Raw genomic sequence first — 17,751 nt, 5'->3', positions numbered from 1 at the left:
TAGAGGGGTACCTAGAGCGTCATAGTTTGAAGCGTAGGGACACTAACCAAGCATCGGTATTTGACGAGTTGAGAGTGAGAATGTCAACACCATTAATGAGCTTAAAGGCTGAACAACACTGCACAACAATGTGTAACACTCACAAAACAGACAAAATACAGCGTTCTCGTAACAAGGTAATCTTCCACATCGGCGCCCTGCTGGATGACATTGCATTACGCTGCAGAAAAGGTTTGAACTCAGTGACTCAACGTACATCTACTTCCAGCTGCAGCGACCAGGTTCCAAACTGCAGAGGATCCCCACTGTCAGGAATCACTCGCATCACCGGTTTGAACATTACCGCAAATAGAAACGGCAATAAAGTTTGACTCGGCGGTATGTTTCTTCTGTTGATGATGCTCCCTGCTGTACTGATGCATATACATCTCAACACGACAGACAACGTGCAGGTAGCAAATACTTCCCGAATCGTGGGGCTTAATTTAGAAAGGCCCTCCAGGGTGTACACGAACACAAAGCAGGTGGCAGAGGAGGTGGAGGCTCTGACAATAGCAGCAGCAGAACAAGCAACAAAGCATATGTCAGCCTGCATGGTAAATATGCACATGAAGGCTTTTTAAATTCAAGTACACAGAGGTGTGGCAGGCATGCTGTCAGCTGACACAGCAAAGAGCCATTTAAAATTTTAGGGCCATACTGTGATCTTCACATAATTAAGGTGCACAATCTGCACATTTGTGTTGATTTCATGCTACTTTGTGTGACAGTGTTGGAGGTAAAACTAAATATATGAGGAGGAAAAAGTGAAAGGTTGGCTGATATAACACATCTCGTAAGATCTAGTGAGGGAGAGCTGCAGGATAGCAGAGAAGGGAGGAGGTGTATTGTCAGAGGATAAGAACAAAACAAGCGAAATGAAATCAATCTGGTGCGTAGGGGCGTGGACGAGGAGAGAGGAGCAGAGAAAGAGATTAGGAGGACAAGCGGGACGGAGAGGTGGAGAGGGGGCGTGATTTATGTGGCCTGTGTCAAGGATAATCGAAAGGTGAGAGGATACAGCAGAGGGCTAAAAGGGAGAGACAAAGAGAAAGGGACGGACTGGAGAAAGTATTGAAGGGAAGAATGAGCGAAGAGGACGGGTTTCTTTGTGTTGATCAGATATAATAAAGTTTGGACCCTGGCCTTCAGGACGCTGTCTCTGAGTGCGACTCTATAATAATGTGGACCCCAGGTTGATGAAGTACCTCGACCAAGTGGTGTTCTTATCTGGAAGAAAGTCACCAGAACAAAACAAACTTCACTACAACATGCAAAGGAAACTAGTTGGTGGAGTACTTCTTCAGTTTGTCCACGAGTCAAGACCCAGAAAGAGAACATCACATAGTGTGCAGGAAAAAAACATCCGAGCTCTGTTGATAGACTGAATATAAGAAGTGGACGTAGTCACCTTGACATCACCCGGTGGTTTGTGGACTGCCATTTTGAAGCCTCGAGTTCAGCATTTTGGATTGTACACAAAGACTTTCAGAAACTGTGATGGAAACAGAAGCAATGCAGAGCAGCATGATTTGTTTCTGTTCGTTGCTCCGACGCTCACGGCTCCGGAGCTCAACGTCAGCAAAGTCAGCTAAAACTCATTTTGAAGCAGACGCTGGTACAGCCTACTGCTGTAGTAGGATTATATAACTGAACTATGACCGGGGCACTTTTGATTTTGTGTTGAAAAGTGATTTTTTCAGACACATGGAGGCTGTTATAGGACAAAAACATTGTGTTTTCTTTGACTGCTTCACAATAAAAGCCACCTGATGTTTCGCCGGTTGAATGCTTTGAATGTGAACTATAACAACAGTAGGATTTCAGTAGCAGTAACTTAATGCAGCTCTGATACAGTTGTTCAGGACAGTGAAGAGTGAACAGTGAGGCTGAAATCAATGACATACAATTACAAACAGTGACACTACAGCAGCACATACGGCATCGTTTCCTGTGAAGGCAATTTGAAGTTAAAGGCAGACTCCGTCACTAACAATAAAAACTCCCATATAGAGGTAATCACTGAATCTGAATACATAAAGATTCAGGTTCAAGATCTTAATTGTCATATGCACAACAATTACAGAGAAATTATGTATAAATAAAAATGTAAAGTATGTAAAAAATGAAAAAAGTAAAAAAAAAAGAGAATCTCAGACATACAATAGTGTAAGTTATAGTTAACTAGAATTGCACTCGGAGAGCGCAGACCTCCGCCAACCTATGACTTTAAAAACAGATCACAGCTCACAGCTGGTGGTACTGTGAGGTGGTCGGCTTATTATTAACAAGGTGTGTTTCCATGTAACGTATCGGCGGATGCCTCTCTCATTCAGCAGCCTTGTTATGTCTGTATAACGTTACACTACGTTGTCTCTCATCCCGTCGGCTGGAGAGTAAAGTATTTGTGTCTTATTTGTGTCTCTGAACTACTTAAAGATACAAGTTTCACTATAAAGGCTTTCTGTCTATTGTCACAAACTTTATTCATGTGAGCGAGAGTGTGTGTGAGCGCCGGCTGCGGCTCATAATTGAGGCCAATTGATTAGACGCCAGTGTTTTAACACATTTTTTCTCCAAGATGCAGCGGTGTGTGGGTAATAGGTTCCGCCGCAGTGCTCTCTGCATTGATTGGTGGACAAAGGCCAGATAACTGTGTGTATGTGTGTGTGTGTGTGTGAGTGTGTGTGTGTGTGGGGGTGTCATTGTGTCTTTTTTAAGGTGTTAAGAGTGTGAACAGTAAAAGAACTGGTAAAATGAAACTACACAGACTGTGTTTTCTATGTGTGTGTGTCGCAATGTACGTCTGTATGCCTTTCAGTGTGTTCATTTACACACCTTTAAAATGTGTATCACAGCATTGAATAATGGTCAAGGACAGTGTGTGTGTGCGTCTCAGCCGTGCTCACTTACTGTAGAATAGGAACATAAATCTTGCTGAGTATCTGAATCAGTCAGCCATCTCCTCCAGTCCATTAAAGCTATAATCCCCCTAATGAGGTATGTACTGGTACAGGATGGAGCAGCACCACAGGCCACACACACACACACACACGATCACATGCACACACGATCACACACACTGCTCTGCGTCCACGTTAACATGGACTACTACTTTCATGATGCTGATTCTCTGATACAGACTTGAATCTGTATGAAAGAAAGTCAGACCGGGTGGCCGCCAAACACACCTTGCTGCGACTTCTGCCAGCAATCTAATTAATATATAATGTTCATCGAATTTGCAATAAAGCACAGGCAGTGACCATTGATGCCGACGCACAAGGCACCCTTTAGTGTCTGTATGAGACGCACCGGGCTTTCAACTAATTCCAATGTAAACCCTTCATCAACCAACCAACAAACAAACAAACAAACAAACCAACAAACCAACAAACCAACCAACTAACCAACAAACCAACAAACCAACCAACAAACCAACAAACCGACCAACCAACAAACAAACAAACAAACCAACAAACAACCCAACCAACAAACCAACAAACCAACCAACAAACAAACAAACAAACAAACAAACCAAACAAACCAACAAACAACCCAACCAACAAACCAACAAACCAGCCAGCCAACCAACCAACCAACCAACAAACCAACTAACCAACCAACCAACAAACCAACAAACCAACCAACCAACCCACCAACAAACCAACCAACCAACAAACAAACAAACAAACCAAACAAACCAACAAACAACCCAACAAACAAACCAACAAACCAACAAACCAACAAACCAACAAACCAACCAACCAACCAACCAACAAACCAACAAACCAGCCAGTCAGCCAGCCAACCAACCAACCAACCAACCAACCAACCAACCAACAAACCAACCAACAAACCAACGCCAGTGAAAACATAACCTCCTTCCTAGGCCTTCGGCCTTGGCGGAGGTAATAACATGGTCAAGTGATGTTTCCCAGTAATCAGTCATCATCTTTCCATCACTGTCAGTGTAATTTTTGCATCCCAGGGCTACCAAACTGTAGAACGTTCCCTTTAACATTTCAGTTCTATTGCATTAGAAACCTCATACTTTCTGTAATGCAGACCTCTCAGGATCTAAACCATGAACAAAACACTTTTCTCTAAGTGTCTCTCTCAGAGATGCTGAAAAGTTCAAACCAACATCTTTTGAGCAGGCCACAGACCATGAAGCAGGGGATGCTTTAGGGCGGGGCTACATTGTGATTGACAGGTCGCTACCACGGCGTTGTCCAGTCTGGGAGTTGTCTGTGTTTTCGTCTTACAACTTTAACCCTTTCACAGTGTTTTCACTTCATGTAAGTTAACATTTTGGTCGCCTAAAAATGTCTTATTCAGCGTTCGATTTGGTTCGGTTTTCTAATTTCTGATGCAATTAATAAAAGGATTCAGGTGAGAGAAGGACAGGGTGAAACTGAGAGAGACAATAGGAGAGAGAAACTACAATATGTATCTCCAGATGCGAAAGAGTGAGCAGTGACACTGGGGAAGTATGGTTGACCTGCAGGTTAATTCATTTCATTAGCTTGTAGCAGAGAAACACCATGTATGTTTTGTTCATGACTGAAACGTAAAACCTACAGTACGTCCAACCTTGACGGAAAGAAAAAGACATAAATGAAGTTTGATGTCTTTTCATGTCATTAGAACTGAACTATATGTGTGTGTGTGTGTGTGTGTGTCTCTGTGCAGGCTGGAGTTTCAGCATGGGTTCAGCCTACCAGTTCCACAGCTGGAGAGTGTTTGTGGTGGTGTGTGCGCTGCCGTGCGTCTCTGCAGTGGTAGCTCTCACTTTTATGCCTGAGAGCCCTCGCTTCTTCCTGGAGGTAAGAGACAGAGAGACGCAGTATACAGTACTGTGATGATATAGCGGCACCATTACTACTCTTAATGACAATGATAATGATTCTTATGGATATCGGAGCATAAAAAAGCAATAAATGCAGTAAAATGTTTTCTATATCACAAATTGCATCTTTGCATTAATGCAGAGGTTTTCAAACTGTTAGTTAGCTAGTTCTGAGTTAGTTATTGTAGTCTGGCTGCTGATTAGAGTCTCTCACCAACACAGACAGGAGTTGGCGCTACATCATTTGCTTATGGGGGAAATGAATGTAATAACTCAGTCGAATCTGAACACACAAACAAGATACACATAATTTTAGATTCAGTGTGACTTACACTTCCCTGGCATATCTTTATCTCTGCTTTCCACTGAATAAACGTCCATAAATCCACTTAGAAATCCAAGAAAAAAGATGCTCCTTATACCTCCAGAACCTGAGAATCATCACGTTTTAAAGTTTTCTTCAGTATCAAAGTAATCCAGTGATGGTTGTCTGTACATCCATGGGTACATTGCAAACAGGAACTGCTAATAGCTAATTTTGCTACAGTGTCAGACTTTGAAAACCCTCATCTCATGAACTCATGAGCACATATGACTTGTGCAATTACTATAAATGTGAATTTGCTCAGAAATATAGAAGCAAACCTGAGTAATGATATGATGAGAGTATGGCTGACTAACTGCAGCAACTTAAGGATGAATGGGGTGATCCAGATGTGTATGCATAATATTACTTAACTGTCCCTTAGATGGGTAAACATGACGAGGCCTGGATGGTGCTCAAACACATCCATGACACCAACATGCGAGCCCGCGGAGAGCCTGAGAGAGTCTTCACTGTGAGTACCTCCACACTTCTACTGTAACATCCTCACCTGCTGCTGCTGCTGCTGCTGCAGTGCCATCAGCAGGTGACAGACCAGTGTCTCCCCCTGCAGGTGAACAGGATAAAAATCCCCAAACAGCTGGACGAGCTGGTGGAGATGCAGAATGAGTCAGCCAACCCTGCTCTCAAGGTCCTCTACAAGATCAAGGCTGAGCTCAGAGGAGTACGGGCTGTTTTTGTTTTATCATGGTTTGTTTTATACTGAATTATTATGGTTGTTAAGATTTAAATTGAGTATTTTTTTCCCTTTTATAACAGATCTGGTTGACTTTCATGAGATGCTTCGACTACCCAGTGAAAGACAACACTATAAAACTGGCTATAGTCTGGTTTACGCTGTCTTTTGGGTAAGAGACTTTTCTACTTCTACACTTCCCTATATTCTGATTGTATGCTTCCTTCATGTTAAATGATGCTATACATCGCCCTGAGTCACCACTACTCTCCAGCTAAGTTTCAGTGACGTACTTGAGGCAGATGCTCTCTCACTTCTATCCTCCTGATGAATGTTGACAGGTTAGATTGGAAAGAGAGAACCTATTTGAGAGAAGGTGTCATCTGGCTTTTTTTTCTGCCAGCTGCTGTAATGAACTACAGCGTGCATGTCGGAAAGTTTTAGCCCAAAGAAGGACAAGTCTTTTATAATTAAAAAGAGACAAAAGTAGGCTACAAGAAATAATTTCATTTTGTGTCAAATCGTGTTTATTTTTTGTCTCAATTTGTCTTTTATTGTCTTGAATCCTGTTATTTTCTTTGTCTTGTCCGTTGGTCGTTCTCACTGCTTCTTGTTCCAACACAGAAACAGGTCAAAGACTCTTTCCTTTCATTTTTAATTTGACCTCCCAGCTCAATAAACTAGCTCCACCTCTGACACCACCCGCAGCCAATTACACCACGACCCCTGACCCAGGTCATCCTCTGTTTACACGTGGACATACAAACACATAGACTGACATTTGCAGACACGCAATTAGCTGCATTGTTACGAGAGTTAATTAAGATGAAGTCACAAAGTCATTAGCTGGTAGTGCTGCAATAAAAAACCTTCAACCTTTTCAAATGAATGATTATTATTTTATAAATATGTTGCTCAGCCATGTAAGATACTGCAGCCATTGCACTGCATGAAAAGAGTTAAATCCGGAGGAGGAAATAGCAGCAAACATCACAGACTTTTGGACTTTTTCAGACTTTTTTTCAACCACAAACTATGTTGTGATCCGGATACATATGCTTATTTAGGAGTAGGCACCATTTTCATGTGTGTGTGTGTAAAACAGACAGAAAAAGTAAAAAAAAAAGCCCAGTGGTCACACCAGAAAGTGACACAGCGAAATTAATCTGCACGTCTTTGTGAAATATTTGTAGGGCTGTCCTCGACCAAAGAAATTCTTTGTCACTCCGATTGTTTTGACTAATCGATTAGTTAATTTACAATTCTACAATTTCATTTAGCAGATGCTTTTGTCCAAAGCGACGTACATCTGAGAGTACATAGAACACAAGCAAGGATCTAGACAGGAGGGAACAATGTGAGTAAGTGCCTTCAAGTAAGATCGGACACAGGTGCCGACAGGCAATGCACAGGCTGCATCGACAGATCTGTGAAACTGAGTTCCTCCACAAAGAATCACACAAAATCACCACTTTAAATCTTGTGTTTACCAGAGATGTGCTCATAAGTTTCTTGGAATTAAGTCATTCAGCATGAAAACAGCATAAAAAAGCGACTAAATATTTGGTGAGAAATCATATCATCAATTTATCAAAGAGCAACAACGAATCTACTTGACACAAGAATTCAAAATGAATTCACAGTGAGCAGCTGAACTATAGAGGCCTGTGTATCAGTGACAACATCTGTGTGTTTGTGTGTGTGTGTGTGTGTGTGTGTGTGTGTGTGCGCGTGCGCGTGTGCGTGCGCGTGCGCGTGCGCGTGCGCGTGCGCGTGTGTGTGTGTGTGTGCGTGCGTGTGTGTGTGTGCAGGTACTACGGGCTCTCTGTGTGGTTCCCGGACGTCATCAAGCACCTTCAGGCCGACGAGTACGCCTCCAGAGTGAAGATCCACAACAACGAACGCATCGAAGACTTCACCTTCAACTTCACCCTGGAGAACCAGATCCACAGAAACGGACTCTTTCTAAATGACAGGTAATAAAAAAAACTGACTACTGTTTGGATTTAAATAGAAAAAGACATGAAAGCATCTGCGATGTAAGAACTAGTGATCCCAACCTGTGAGCCTCCCTCGACACCGTGTTATGGTTAAAAGCCTCTCGTCCCGTAGTGGGATAGCAGTACTATTCGTCATTCCCACAAACAACACGCTGCTGTCGGTAATATTAATCCTGCCTCCTTTATCTCCTCCACCACCAGGAAATTAAAACCCTTATCTCTCTTTCTCTCTCTTTCTCTCTCTCTCACCCACACACTCACATCTTTTCCTGCTCCTCCTGGTTCTCCCTTACACAAAGGCCAGAGAGAAGATGCTTTCTCCATCCTCACTGGAGACCGTTTATTAAGAGATTAAATCAAGACCAATACCGTGATACTGTGTACAGCAGCATGCAGCAGATCATATAGACCAATTACAGACTCCTATTACTGTAGACGTGCTAAAGGATGGACATGCTGGTGACCCTTTGTTAAAGTTAGGGGTCGGTAATCTTGAGAAACTTGCAAGAGGTTACTAGATTTTAAAATCCCAGCCCAGTGTTGTCAAGTCTTTTCCAATGAAAGTAGCTAGCAGCTCCAAAAGTCCCTAAAACTAGAGAGAAAGTTGCAAAGCCGGCAACACTGACAGTCCGTCGCTTCAGACCTCGCTCCAAAGCCACTCACCCATTATTATCATTATGAACATAAACATATCATTATTAACATAAACAACGAGTGCAGAGTTGGCGCAGGTAGGTAGCCCGTCCAATCATTACATTCAGGCCGAATTAAATGATAGAACGGGTTTATTACAGTCCTGCGACAGCCACAGATACCAAATGTTTTTCTTTTTTTTGTATGAGCATTTGATTTATTGATTGCTGTTGGGTGAACCAACCCTGCCTTTAAGTAAAGGTGGAAGAAGTACTCATATTTTCTAATTGAGTAGCAAGTAAAGTAGCAATATTTCATTATATATAAACTGTATTGACAATTAAAAATCCTGTATTTAAAGATTTACTTGTAAAAGTAGACAAGTAATAGCAGCAAAATATACTTTAAGTATCAAAAGTGAAAGTACTCATTATGAATGGACCCTTTCAGGTTGTTACAGTATACTGTTTGTTATATTACAGTATTCATGACATATAAGAAATATTTTAAAGTCACAGCTGGTTGAGTAAAATCTTAAATTATCAGATAAAATTAGAGAAACATGCAACATTTTCCTCTTAAATGTACGGGATTATAAATATAATATATAAGTACAATACAATGGAAAAAAAGTTCCTTGAATTTGTTCTATAATACAGTATTTCTGTACAAGATCCATAAAGGGGATTTCTATTGATTTTACACATTAATGTCTGTTTACATATGTTGGGGACGAGGCCACTACTGTATATGTGAAAAAAAAAACATTGTATAAAACCTTTTGTGTCTCCAGAGGGGAGATACATGGAATCAAATTAAATTGCCTTAAGTGATGTCACTTGAGGCAGCGTTGTTTGGATCTGAAGACTGAAGGTGTGGAAGTAGAAAGAAGTGAGATCATCTTACCTCTGTAGCCTGCTGCTCATCTCTGATCTGTTAGCGGTCGAGTTGCATTGTGGGTAATGTAGGCACCAGGTTTTGACAAGGAGGAAGAATGATGGTTCTGTTGGTTTGATTTTTATCCTTTTTTATTTTAAACTATCCATTTAGCATTTAATAATAAGAAGGTAATTAATTCAGTATGAACACCTTTGCTTTCCAATCCCTGTCAATCCTGCTTTAATGGTTCATTCTTATCATCCTTTTTACATATATTAACGTCCTCCTGCCACCTCCATCTCTTCTTCTCCTCTCAGGTTCATCAGTATGAAGTTCAAGGCGGTCACATTCATCGACTCGTCTTTCATCAACTGCTACTTCGAAGATGTCACCTCCATAGTTTCCTTCTTTAAAAACTGCACCTTTGTGGACTCCTTCTTTTACAACACGGGTGAGTCTCCACCGGCAGAGCTTCAGCCACATTCAGAGCACACAGTTCCTCCTCTAGAAAATCCTATTATACTGTAGGTGGCTTACACATAAGTCTCACTCAGTCTCTCTGTCTCTTTCTGACAGTTCATTTTGGGTCTAACGTCCAAGCTTCTGGGGAAGAAAGCATTTATGGCTTTGCTTTATTATGCCACTAAATTACTGCTTAACCTCTCTGCCCCGGCACAGATTGCCTTTCTGAACTCAGGCGACTGTAGTTAACAAAGAAACTGAGCCGGGCTCGGCTGCACAGCACTGAAAATGACAATTTCTAACCACACAAACACTCCTGGAGGGATGCTTTATATTGTATATGGTGTTTTAGATCCTTGCAAAGCTGAATTTTGAACTTCTAAATGTGAGCTTTTTCCTATTCACTTCATCACAGCATGTTTTGTTTTCATATATTGGAACCAAGGCATCTGCAGAAGCATATGAAACATCAAATACCTTTAATATATCCAGGCTATGTTATAAAAGTGCAACCCAATCATTTTGGCGCTGACAGAAACACAAGCAGGAATAAAAGGGAGCGCAGGGCAGACGTTTGAAATGTTGTGAGAGGAAGTGGAGCTGAATCAGACCTTGTGGGAGCGCAGGGTGGAAAAATAGTTCCCTCCAGCACTCAGGAAAAACGCTGAACGTGGAAAAAGTAAGGGCACGTCAGGTTGCTGGTAAAGCCCCATGGGAAATGAAGTCTCTTTGCCCCCAGCAATGAGTCTCTAGAGAGCAGAGGATAAAGAGAAACGAGGAGAGACAGGATGAGGGAGGGAGGGAGGAGTGCGTCATGAAGAGCAGAGGTGAGAGCTGGGAGTGTTTTTCTTTCTGCTGCAGCTGCTGAAGTTTATTAATAAACCTTTTTTCTATTTAGAGAGAGAGCCAACAGACAGAATAGTTCGTATATGCTGTTAGTATTCTATGCATACAGTTGATGAGGCTTATTTTTATGAATCAAATAAAAGAATGCATTAAACCAGAAAGCCACATCGAGATTAAAGGAACAGTTTGACATTTTGGGAAATATCTTTATTTCTTGCAGACAGTTAGACGGGACAATAGAAAACTAGACAATAGTATTTCTAAGATGGAATAATAACAGAGATAAGAGACAGAGCCCCTGAAAGCCATTGCAAAAAAGATCAGCTAAAGGCCTGTGTCCATAGCTTATAGCATTTTTTTCTGAACGCCAGCATCTTTTTTCAGTTGTTCCCAATGAGGAGAGAGCGGTGCGGCAACCTAAAGAAAAAGCGCTGCATCCAGCGTCTTTTTTTCTGAGTGCTTCGCCTTTTTTGTGTGGCTGCTCCTAGTGCTTCAAGTTGAAAATCTCTGAACTAAACTTTCAGAAAAGCTTTCAGGCAAGCTGCTCCATCTAACAGTAGCTCTTTAGTGATGAATTAATCAAATTACCAAAACCATTTGACCTGCAGTGAACCCGGGACTTTTGGGCCCTCTTGGAGTCTTGGAGCCTCTTGCTATATCTGCCTAGTTATCCAACCTGGCACCTCAAAAACAACCTAAGAGGAGTCTGAAACCATCAATAGAAATGAATAAAACCAAACACCAACAGAAAAAATAATTAATGAAATGAACACATCCAGATTTTAAAATAGCAGCATTTAGATTCTGTGGCAATGATTTAAACACACAGAAATAGAGCAGTTTTGTGATAAATGAGTCTACAGAAGGTGCCAGGCTGATTTAAAAACGTACCCTAATGCATCATTTAAACTCGTCTCTCACATTTACAGATATCGACGACACCAAACTAACAAACTCCAGAGTGGCCAACAGCTCCTTCCACCACAACAAGACAGGCTGTCAGATGACGTTCGACGATGATTACAGCGCCTACTGGGTCTACTTCGTCAACTTCCTGGGAACGCTGGCTGTGCTGCCCGGAAACATCGTCTCCGCCCTCCTCATGGACAAAATAGGACGTCTTAGCATGTTAGGTACGACATAACATCCTCCATGAATAGCAGCCTGTTCTCCGGCTGATGTTGGTGTATCTGTAGTGACCTCTGGTGAAGTGATTATTTTATAAAAGCCGTGTGGTGTTGTGTCCTGCAGGAGGCTCCATGGTGCTTTCAGGCATCAGCTGCTTCTTCCTTTGGTTCGGCACCAGCGAGTCCATGATGATCTTCATGCTCTGCCTCTACAACGGCCTCAGTATCTCCGCCTGGAACTCCCTGGATGTGGTCACCACGGAGCTCTACCCAACAGACAGGAGGTGAGTGCATACAGGGGGTACTCAGTCTTACACAATGTACCCTTATGTAACAGTACTGCATACCACACTGTGAAAATACTCCACTGCATGTAAGGATCCTGACACACCAAGCCGACGGTCGGTGCAGCCTCGCGACTACTTCGGGTTCTGACTCTGTCCTTTGTGTCTTCCTTGTTTTCAGGGGCACTGGCTTTGGCTTCTGTAACGCCATGTGTAAGCTGGCAGCAGTAATGGGCAACCTGATCTTTGGCTCGTTGGTTGGCATCACCAAGGCGATCCCCATCCTGATGGCGTCGTCTGTGTTGGTTGGCGGCGGGCTGGTGGGGCTCCGACTGCCAGACACACGCGCCAATGTCCTCATGTAAACCTCGACACTGACCGGCGTGTTGTTTACCAGGTGTTTACTGAATAACCATCCATTCATGGACTGTGATTTATTTGATTATCACTGAAAGCTTTGCTGCCATCATTCTTGTATTTATTATTTGGTGAATAATGTTGACTAACAAGTGCAGAACAAGTGATTGTTATTCTGTTATGTCTGAGTGAAACACTTGGTAAATAATACAGCACAATGACTTAACTATGAGCTGTAGATATAAAGAGTTTAAACACTACAATCAAAGAAAAAAAATGTGTCAGCGGCTGGTTGCCAGAGCTCTGGGCATTCCTGTAGGAACTGTTCAGAGACAAGTGGTGATAAAAACTCTGTATATCAGCAGCTCATTAGCTGTTTCACACATGCAGCCCACAAATGCATGTGTCAACACTGCAAAAGGCTTGGACTTCACACAACCTTCCCTTCCAAATCCTGCTCAGATTAAAGGAATAGTTTGACATTGTGGGAAATACGCTTATTTAAAGCCACAGCAGCCGCTTAGCTTTGCTTAGCTTAGCTTAGTTTAAAGACTGGAAGCAGGGGAAAAAGCTAGCCTGGCTGAACGTATCCTCATACAACGGTTCGTATGATATCTTACAAAAAGTTATTCCTCATTTTTCGTGCGTTTTCCTACGAATGTCCAGCAACACGTGTCGATTTCTGCTCGTTACATGCATACAGTCTTTTCAAAATAAACTTCCGTCTTCACAGGAAACAACTCAGTTAGGTTTAAGAAAAGATCGTGGTTTGGGTTAAAATAACTACGCTTGAAATACTTTGTTAGTTTTAGACAACAAAAATACTTATTTAGGTTTAAGAAAAGATGTTGGAAGAGGCGTTACTTAAAGGAACAGTGTGTAACAATTAGGGACATCTATTGCATAACCATGTTTCTACAGTAGCCCAGAACGGACAAACCAAACACTGTTAACCTTTCCTGCTTGGGTCGGAGTAAAACGTTACTCGATGACGTTACTCCGCCGCTCTCTCTCTCTTGCTTCACCACTCACTTCCCACGTACACACACACTCTACATACTGGCTCTGTTCCAACTGGCTCTGGAGAGGTCCATTCGCGTTTTCGCGTCGGCCACCGTAGCTCTCCAACACGCTTTGCACACGGGAAAGGCTTCAGTTGGTTGCAATCGCCTCACCTCACCGCTAGATACCGCCAGATCCTACACACTGGACCTTTAAGTACGGAAGTTACGTGACAAATAAGTCAACGTGGATATGGACACCGGTCTCCTGGGCGAAAGTCTGATGTGTTTGGACCCACCCGTCCACCCTGAACTCCTCCCTACACGCCGTTTGTCGCTCTTTATACTTCCTGGTTCACGATTACGTGGATTACATACAAATAGATTTTGTAGGATATATATACGAACTACAGTGCATTACGTTTCGTAGGTATAGCTACAGGCTGCCTGGCTTTGCCCAAAGCTTAAGCACCTCTAAAGCTCCCTGATTAACACGTCGTATCTTGCTTTCCACGTTTATGCTAAGCTCAGCTAATAAGTCTGTAAAGTTCAACAAAATGTCAAACTATTCCTTTAAGTTCAAATCATTTTATAACAGTCGTTTGTGTGATTGTTTACATCTGTATATTTATTAATTTATTAATCTTATTTATTGCTCCACCAGTGTGCTTTTATATGTGTGAAGGCCAGAAATGGAAGGTGCTTCATCCTCTGTTTCACCTGTGATCAGTATTCCTCTCACGGTTGACGACGTTCAAGCCTTTTGCTGCGATTTGCAAGAATGACAAGGCCATAATAAAAAATAAAAAAAATAAATAACGACAAAGTAGTTTAGTCAAAACCGGCAACTTCAGCAGCTACATTTCTAAAGTGAAAAAGAAGTTTACATTTTCTGCTTTTTACAGTAAGAGACTTTTGAGATTGGAAACCTTTTGTCTGAATGCTTCCTCTCTCCCTCTCTCGTGTCCGTGTCGTGTTCGTCTCGTGGCGCCGAGCTCACCACGAAGGGCTTTGCTCTCCGTTGCAATCCGATCTTGTCAAGAAGAATTTATACTCTGCTGTTATAATCTTTTCCGTCTCGGTTTTCCTCATAGTGTCTTGTCCTCTTGCTCTGTTTATCTCCTCCTGCCTTGCTGCTGCTCCCCCCCAAAACTCAAAGGCCTTTCTCAAATGTCGTGCCTCTCTCTCTCTCCATTGAGCCCGTCTCTCCTTCCAAACCTTTGCTGGAAGCTTTGCTGCTCTGTCCTGCGTTTTATTTCGTCTCTCATCTCTTGATACTGCAGTGTGTGTGAGTGTATGAGTGTGTGTGTCCAGACAAACCCTTATAAGATCCAGTGGCCGTCTCATACAATATGTAGAACCTTTTTTTGTTTTGATTTATATACCAGGGAACTGGGTGTTTTTGGAGGATTTGAACCACATGATAAAGTGAAATTAAAAGCCATGCTTAAAGGATCAGTTCACCCAAATTACAAAAAAAACATATTTACTCGCCACGCAGATATCAAATGTGGACCTCATCGAGACACTAAAGTCATCCTCTAGGGGCCATGAATGTTTGTACATCTAATAGTTGTTGAAATATTTCAGTCTGGACTGCAACGTATCTTTCTAGAAAAAGTGTCCTGGTTAAAACCAGTTGCCAGAATATTGTACGTTTTAACCGCTTGTGGCGCTTTCGCCGTTTCAAAACTGCATTCCCAATTATGTTTAGGTTTAGGCAACAAAACGACTTGCTTAGGTTTAGTGAAAGATCATGTTTTGGGATAACGTAAGTACATTAGTTTTGGTATCACACAGGACATGAACACCAGTCTCCTGGGTAAAAGTCCTATGTTTGACCGATTCATTGACCCCGATTTTGCCTTTACACAGACTTTACGCAGACTTTGAATAAACATTTGTGCAACCTGATCTCACAGGAAGGCGTATAAATAGCACGACATTACATGAACGTTCTGTGTGTCATGAGGATGCATTTCAGACGTTTTGCGTGTCACTTGTACGCCATGCAACAAAACTACGGTAACGTCCGCAGTTAGGTTGAGGCAACAAAACCACTCTGTTAGGTTTAGGAAAACCGTCATGGTTGGGCTTAAAATAAGTATGTAAACTAAGTAGAATACATACAGAAACAACGTCACAAATGTAACTCACAAAACAAAACACCTCCTGGTTGAAAGTCCTGTGTTTGTTGGACCCATCCACCTCCTCACCATGAGTGATCTTTCTCGCTTAATATTCTACGTCACTAGCTCTGATCGTAGCGTATTTAAGCGGAGTGTTTACATTGCAGTCAGTACAGACTACATGGCGTACAAATGACACGCCTAAAGCAAGAAAGATGTTTTTATTGCACATTAAATGCCTTGCGCATTATCGTGGCATTCATACAGCATTTTACGCTGATCGCATGTCATTTGTACGCTGCTTCATACGTTTGTACTATTTGTTGCCATGCAACAAAACCCACTCACTTAGGTTTAGGAAAACTGTCATGGTTGGGCTTAAAATAAGTATGTAAACTAAGTAGAATACATACAGAAACAACGTCACAAACGTATCTCACAAAACAAAACACCAGTCTCCTGGTTGAAAGTCCTGTGTTTGTTGGACCCATCCACCTCCTCACCATGAGTGATCTTTCCCGCTTAATATTCTACGTCACTAGCTCTGATCGTAGCGTATTTAAGCGGAGTGTTTACATTGCAGTCAGTACAGACTACATGGCGTACAAATGACACGCCTAAAGCAAGAAAGATGTTTTTATTGCACACTAAATGCCTTGCGCATTATCGTAGCATTCATACAGCATTTTAGGTTTATCGCATTTCATTTGTACGTTGCTTCATACATTTGTACGCCATGCAACAAAACCCACTCACTTAGGTTTAGGAAAACTGTCATGGTTGGGCTTAAAATAAGTGAAAACTAAGTTAAATATGTACGGAAACAACGTAACATCAGAACAGAAAACAATTACAATGTCTCTAAAAAACGTGGCAAACGTCACTAACGTAAATTATAAAACAAAACACCGGTCTCCCTGTGTTTGTTGGACCCATCTACCTCCATCCTCCCCACCCGCCCACCATGAGCGGTCTTTCTCGCTTCTTATTCTACGTCACTAGCTCTGAGCATAGAATATTTAAGCGGAGAGTTTACATTGCAGTCAGTACAGACTACATGGCATACAAATGACACGCCAAACACAAGAAAGGCATACAGAAACCTCCCTGTGTTTGTTGTACCCATCCACCTCCATCCTCCCCTCCCACCCGCCATGAGCGGTCTTTCTCGCTTCTTATTCTACGTCACTAGCTCTGAGCGTAGCATATTTAAGCGGAGTGTTTACATTGCAGTCAGTACAGACTACATGGCGTACAAATGACACGCCAAACACAAGAAAGGCGTTCTTATTGCGCATTATTGTGGCATTCACACACCGTTTCATACGAACGGGCTGATTTGTGATACGTCAAATACAAACGTAATCCAGGAGAAAAAACATTCCCTCAAAACATAATTGACAATGCAGTTTTGCTGTAAGGGAGCCTAATTTCTAGGAGACCAGGGGACTATTTACCTCATCAGAAAGTAGATCCAGTGAAAACTGTTCAGATTGAGGTCTGTAAGAGTATCTGGCACGGTGTTTCTGGAAAGACACATTTCAGTTTTCAATGCTGTGATCACCACAAACAAAATGACTGTAATGAGGTAGAGGCAGAAATCTCCGAGACCGATATCTTAGACACATAAAACTAAAACTACCTGCGTGGCGAGATGCCAACTGAGCTGAATGAGTTTGTTTGAGAATGTTTTTTTGTGATTTGGGTGAATAGAGCCTTTAAAACCTCTAATGAATGGAACTCTTGCTGCTACAGTGTTTAAATAGGTAATTTGTAAAATAAAAAAGGTTGTTCAATCATACAAAAAAGTCAAATAACACAAAAGTACAGCATCAGTTATTTTTTAATCGGTTTTACGACGTTGATATTTAGTGTCAAGATACAGTCTGTGATGTTCTGTTGCCATATTTCTTACTCTGGAAAGCAAATTTGTGCAGTACACGACCTCCTACATGCAGCTATTTCCTTTTAAAATTACTTTTTTTTTTAACTGAAATGCAACTATTTCAACATCTGGTTTCCTGATGTTTGATGCTTTCTCTCTCTGCTCGTCCGCATCGTCACCTCCACCCGTGCTGAAC

The 17,751-nt window shown here is 41.9% G+C and overlaps 1 protein-coding gene across 1 annotated transcript in view; it reads left to right on the top strand.

The window, feature by feature from the left end:
* Nucleotides 1-16,757, top strand: part of LOC141757014 (synaptic vesicle glycoprotein 2C-like) — a 46,430-nt gene extending 29,673 nt beyond the window's left edge. Inside the window, exons 5-13 of the mRNA XM_074617164.1 lie at nucleotides 4,735-4,868; nucleotides 5,641-5,730; nucleotides 5,830-5,940; nucleotides 6,036-6,124; nucleotides 7,764-7,928; nucleotides 9,782-9,915; nucleotides 11,702-11,905; nucleotides 12,024-12,183; nucleotides 12,365-16,757. Of these exons, the coding sequence (XP_074473265.1) occupies nucleotides 4,735-4,868; nucleotides 5,641-5,730; nucleotides 5,830-5,940; nucleotides 6,036-6,124; nucleotides 7,764-7,928; nucleotides 9,782-9,915; nucleotides 11,702-11,905; nucleotides 12,024-12,183; nucleotides 12,365-12,548 (1,271 nt within the window). The 3' untranslated portion in view covers nucleotides 12,549-16,757. The remainder of the gene's footprint in view (nucleotides 1-4,734; nucleotides 4,869-5,640; nucleotides 5,731-5,829; nucleotides 5,941-6,035; nucleotides 6,125-7,763; nucleotides 7,929-9,781; nucleotides 9,916-11,701; nucleotides 11,906-12,023; nucleotides 12,184-12,364) is intronic.
* Nucleotides 16,758-17,751: the final 994 nt, after the last annotated feature.

This window comes from Sebastes fasciatus, chromosome 19 (assembly GCF_043250625.1).
Source record: "Sebastes fasciatus isolate fSebFas1 chromosome 19, fSebFas1.pri, whole genome shotgun sequence".
Lineage (NCBI taxonomy): Eukaryota > Metazoa > Chordata > Actinopteri > Perciformes > Sebastidae > Sebastes > Sebastes fasciatus.
This window is presented reverse-complemented; position numbering and strand designations above follow the sequence as displayed.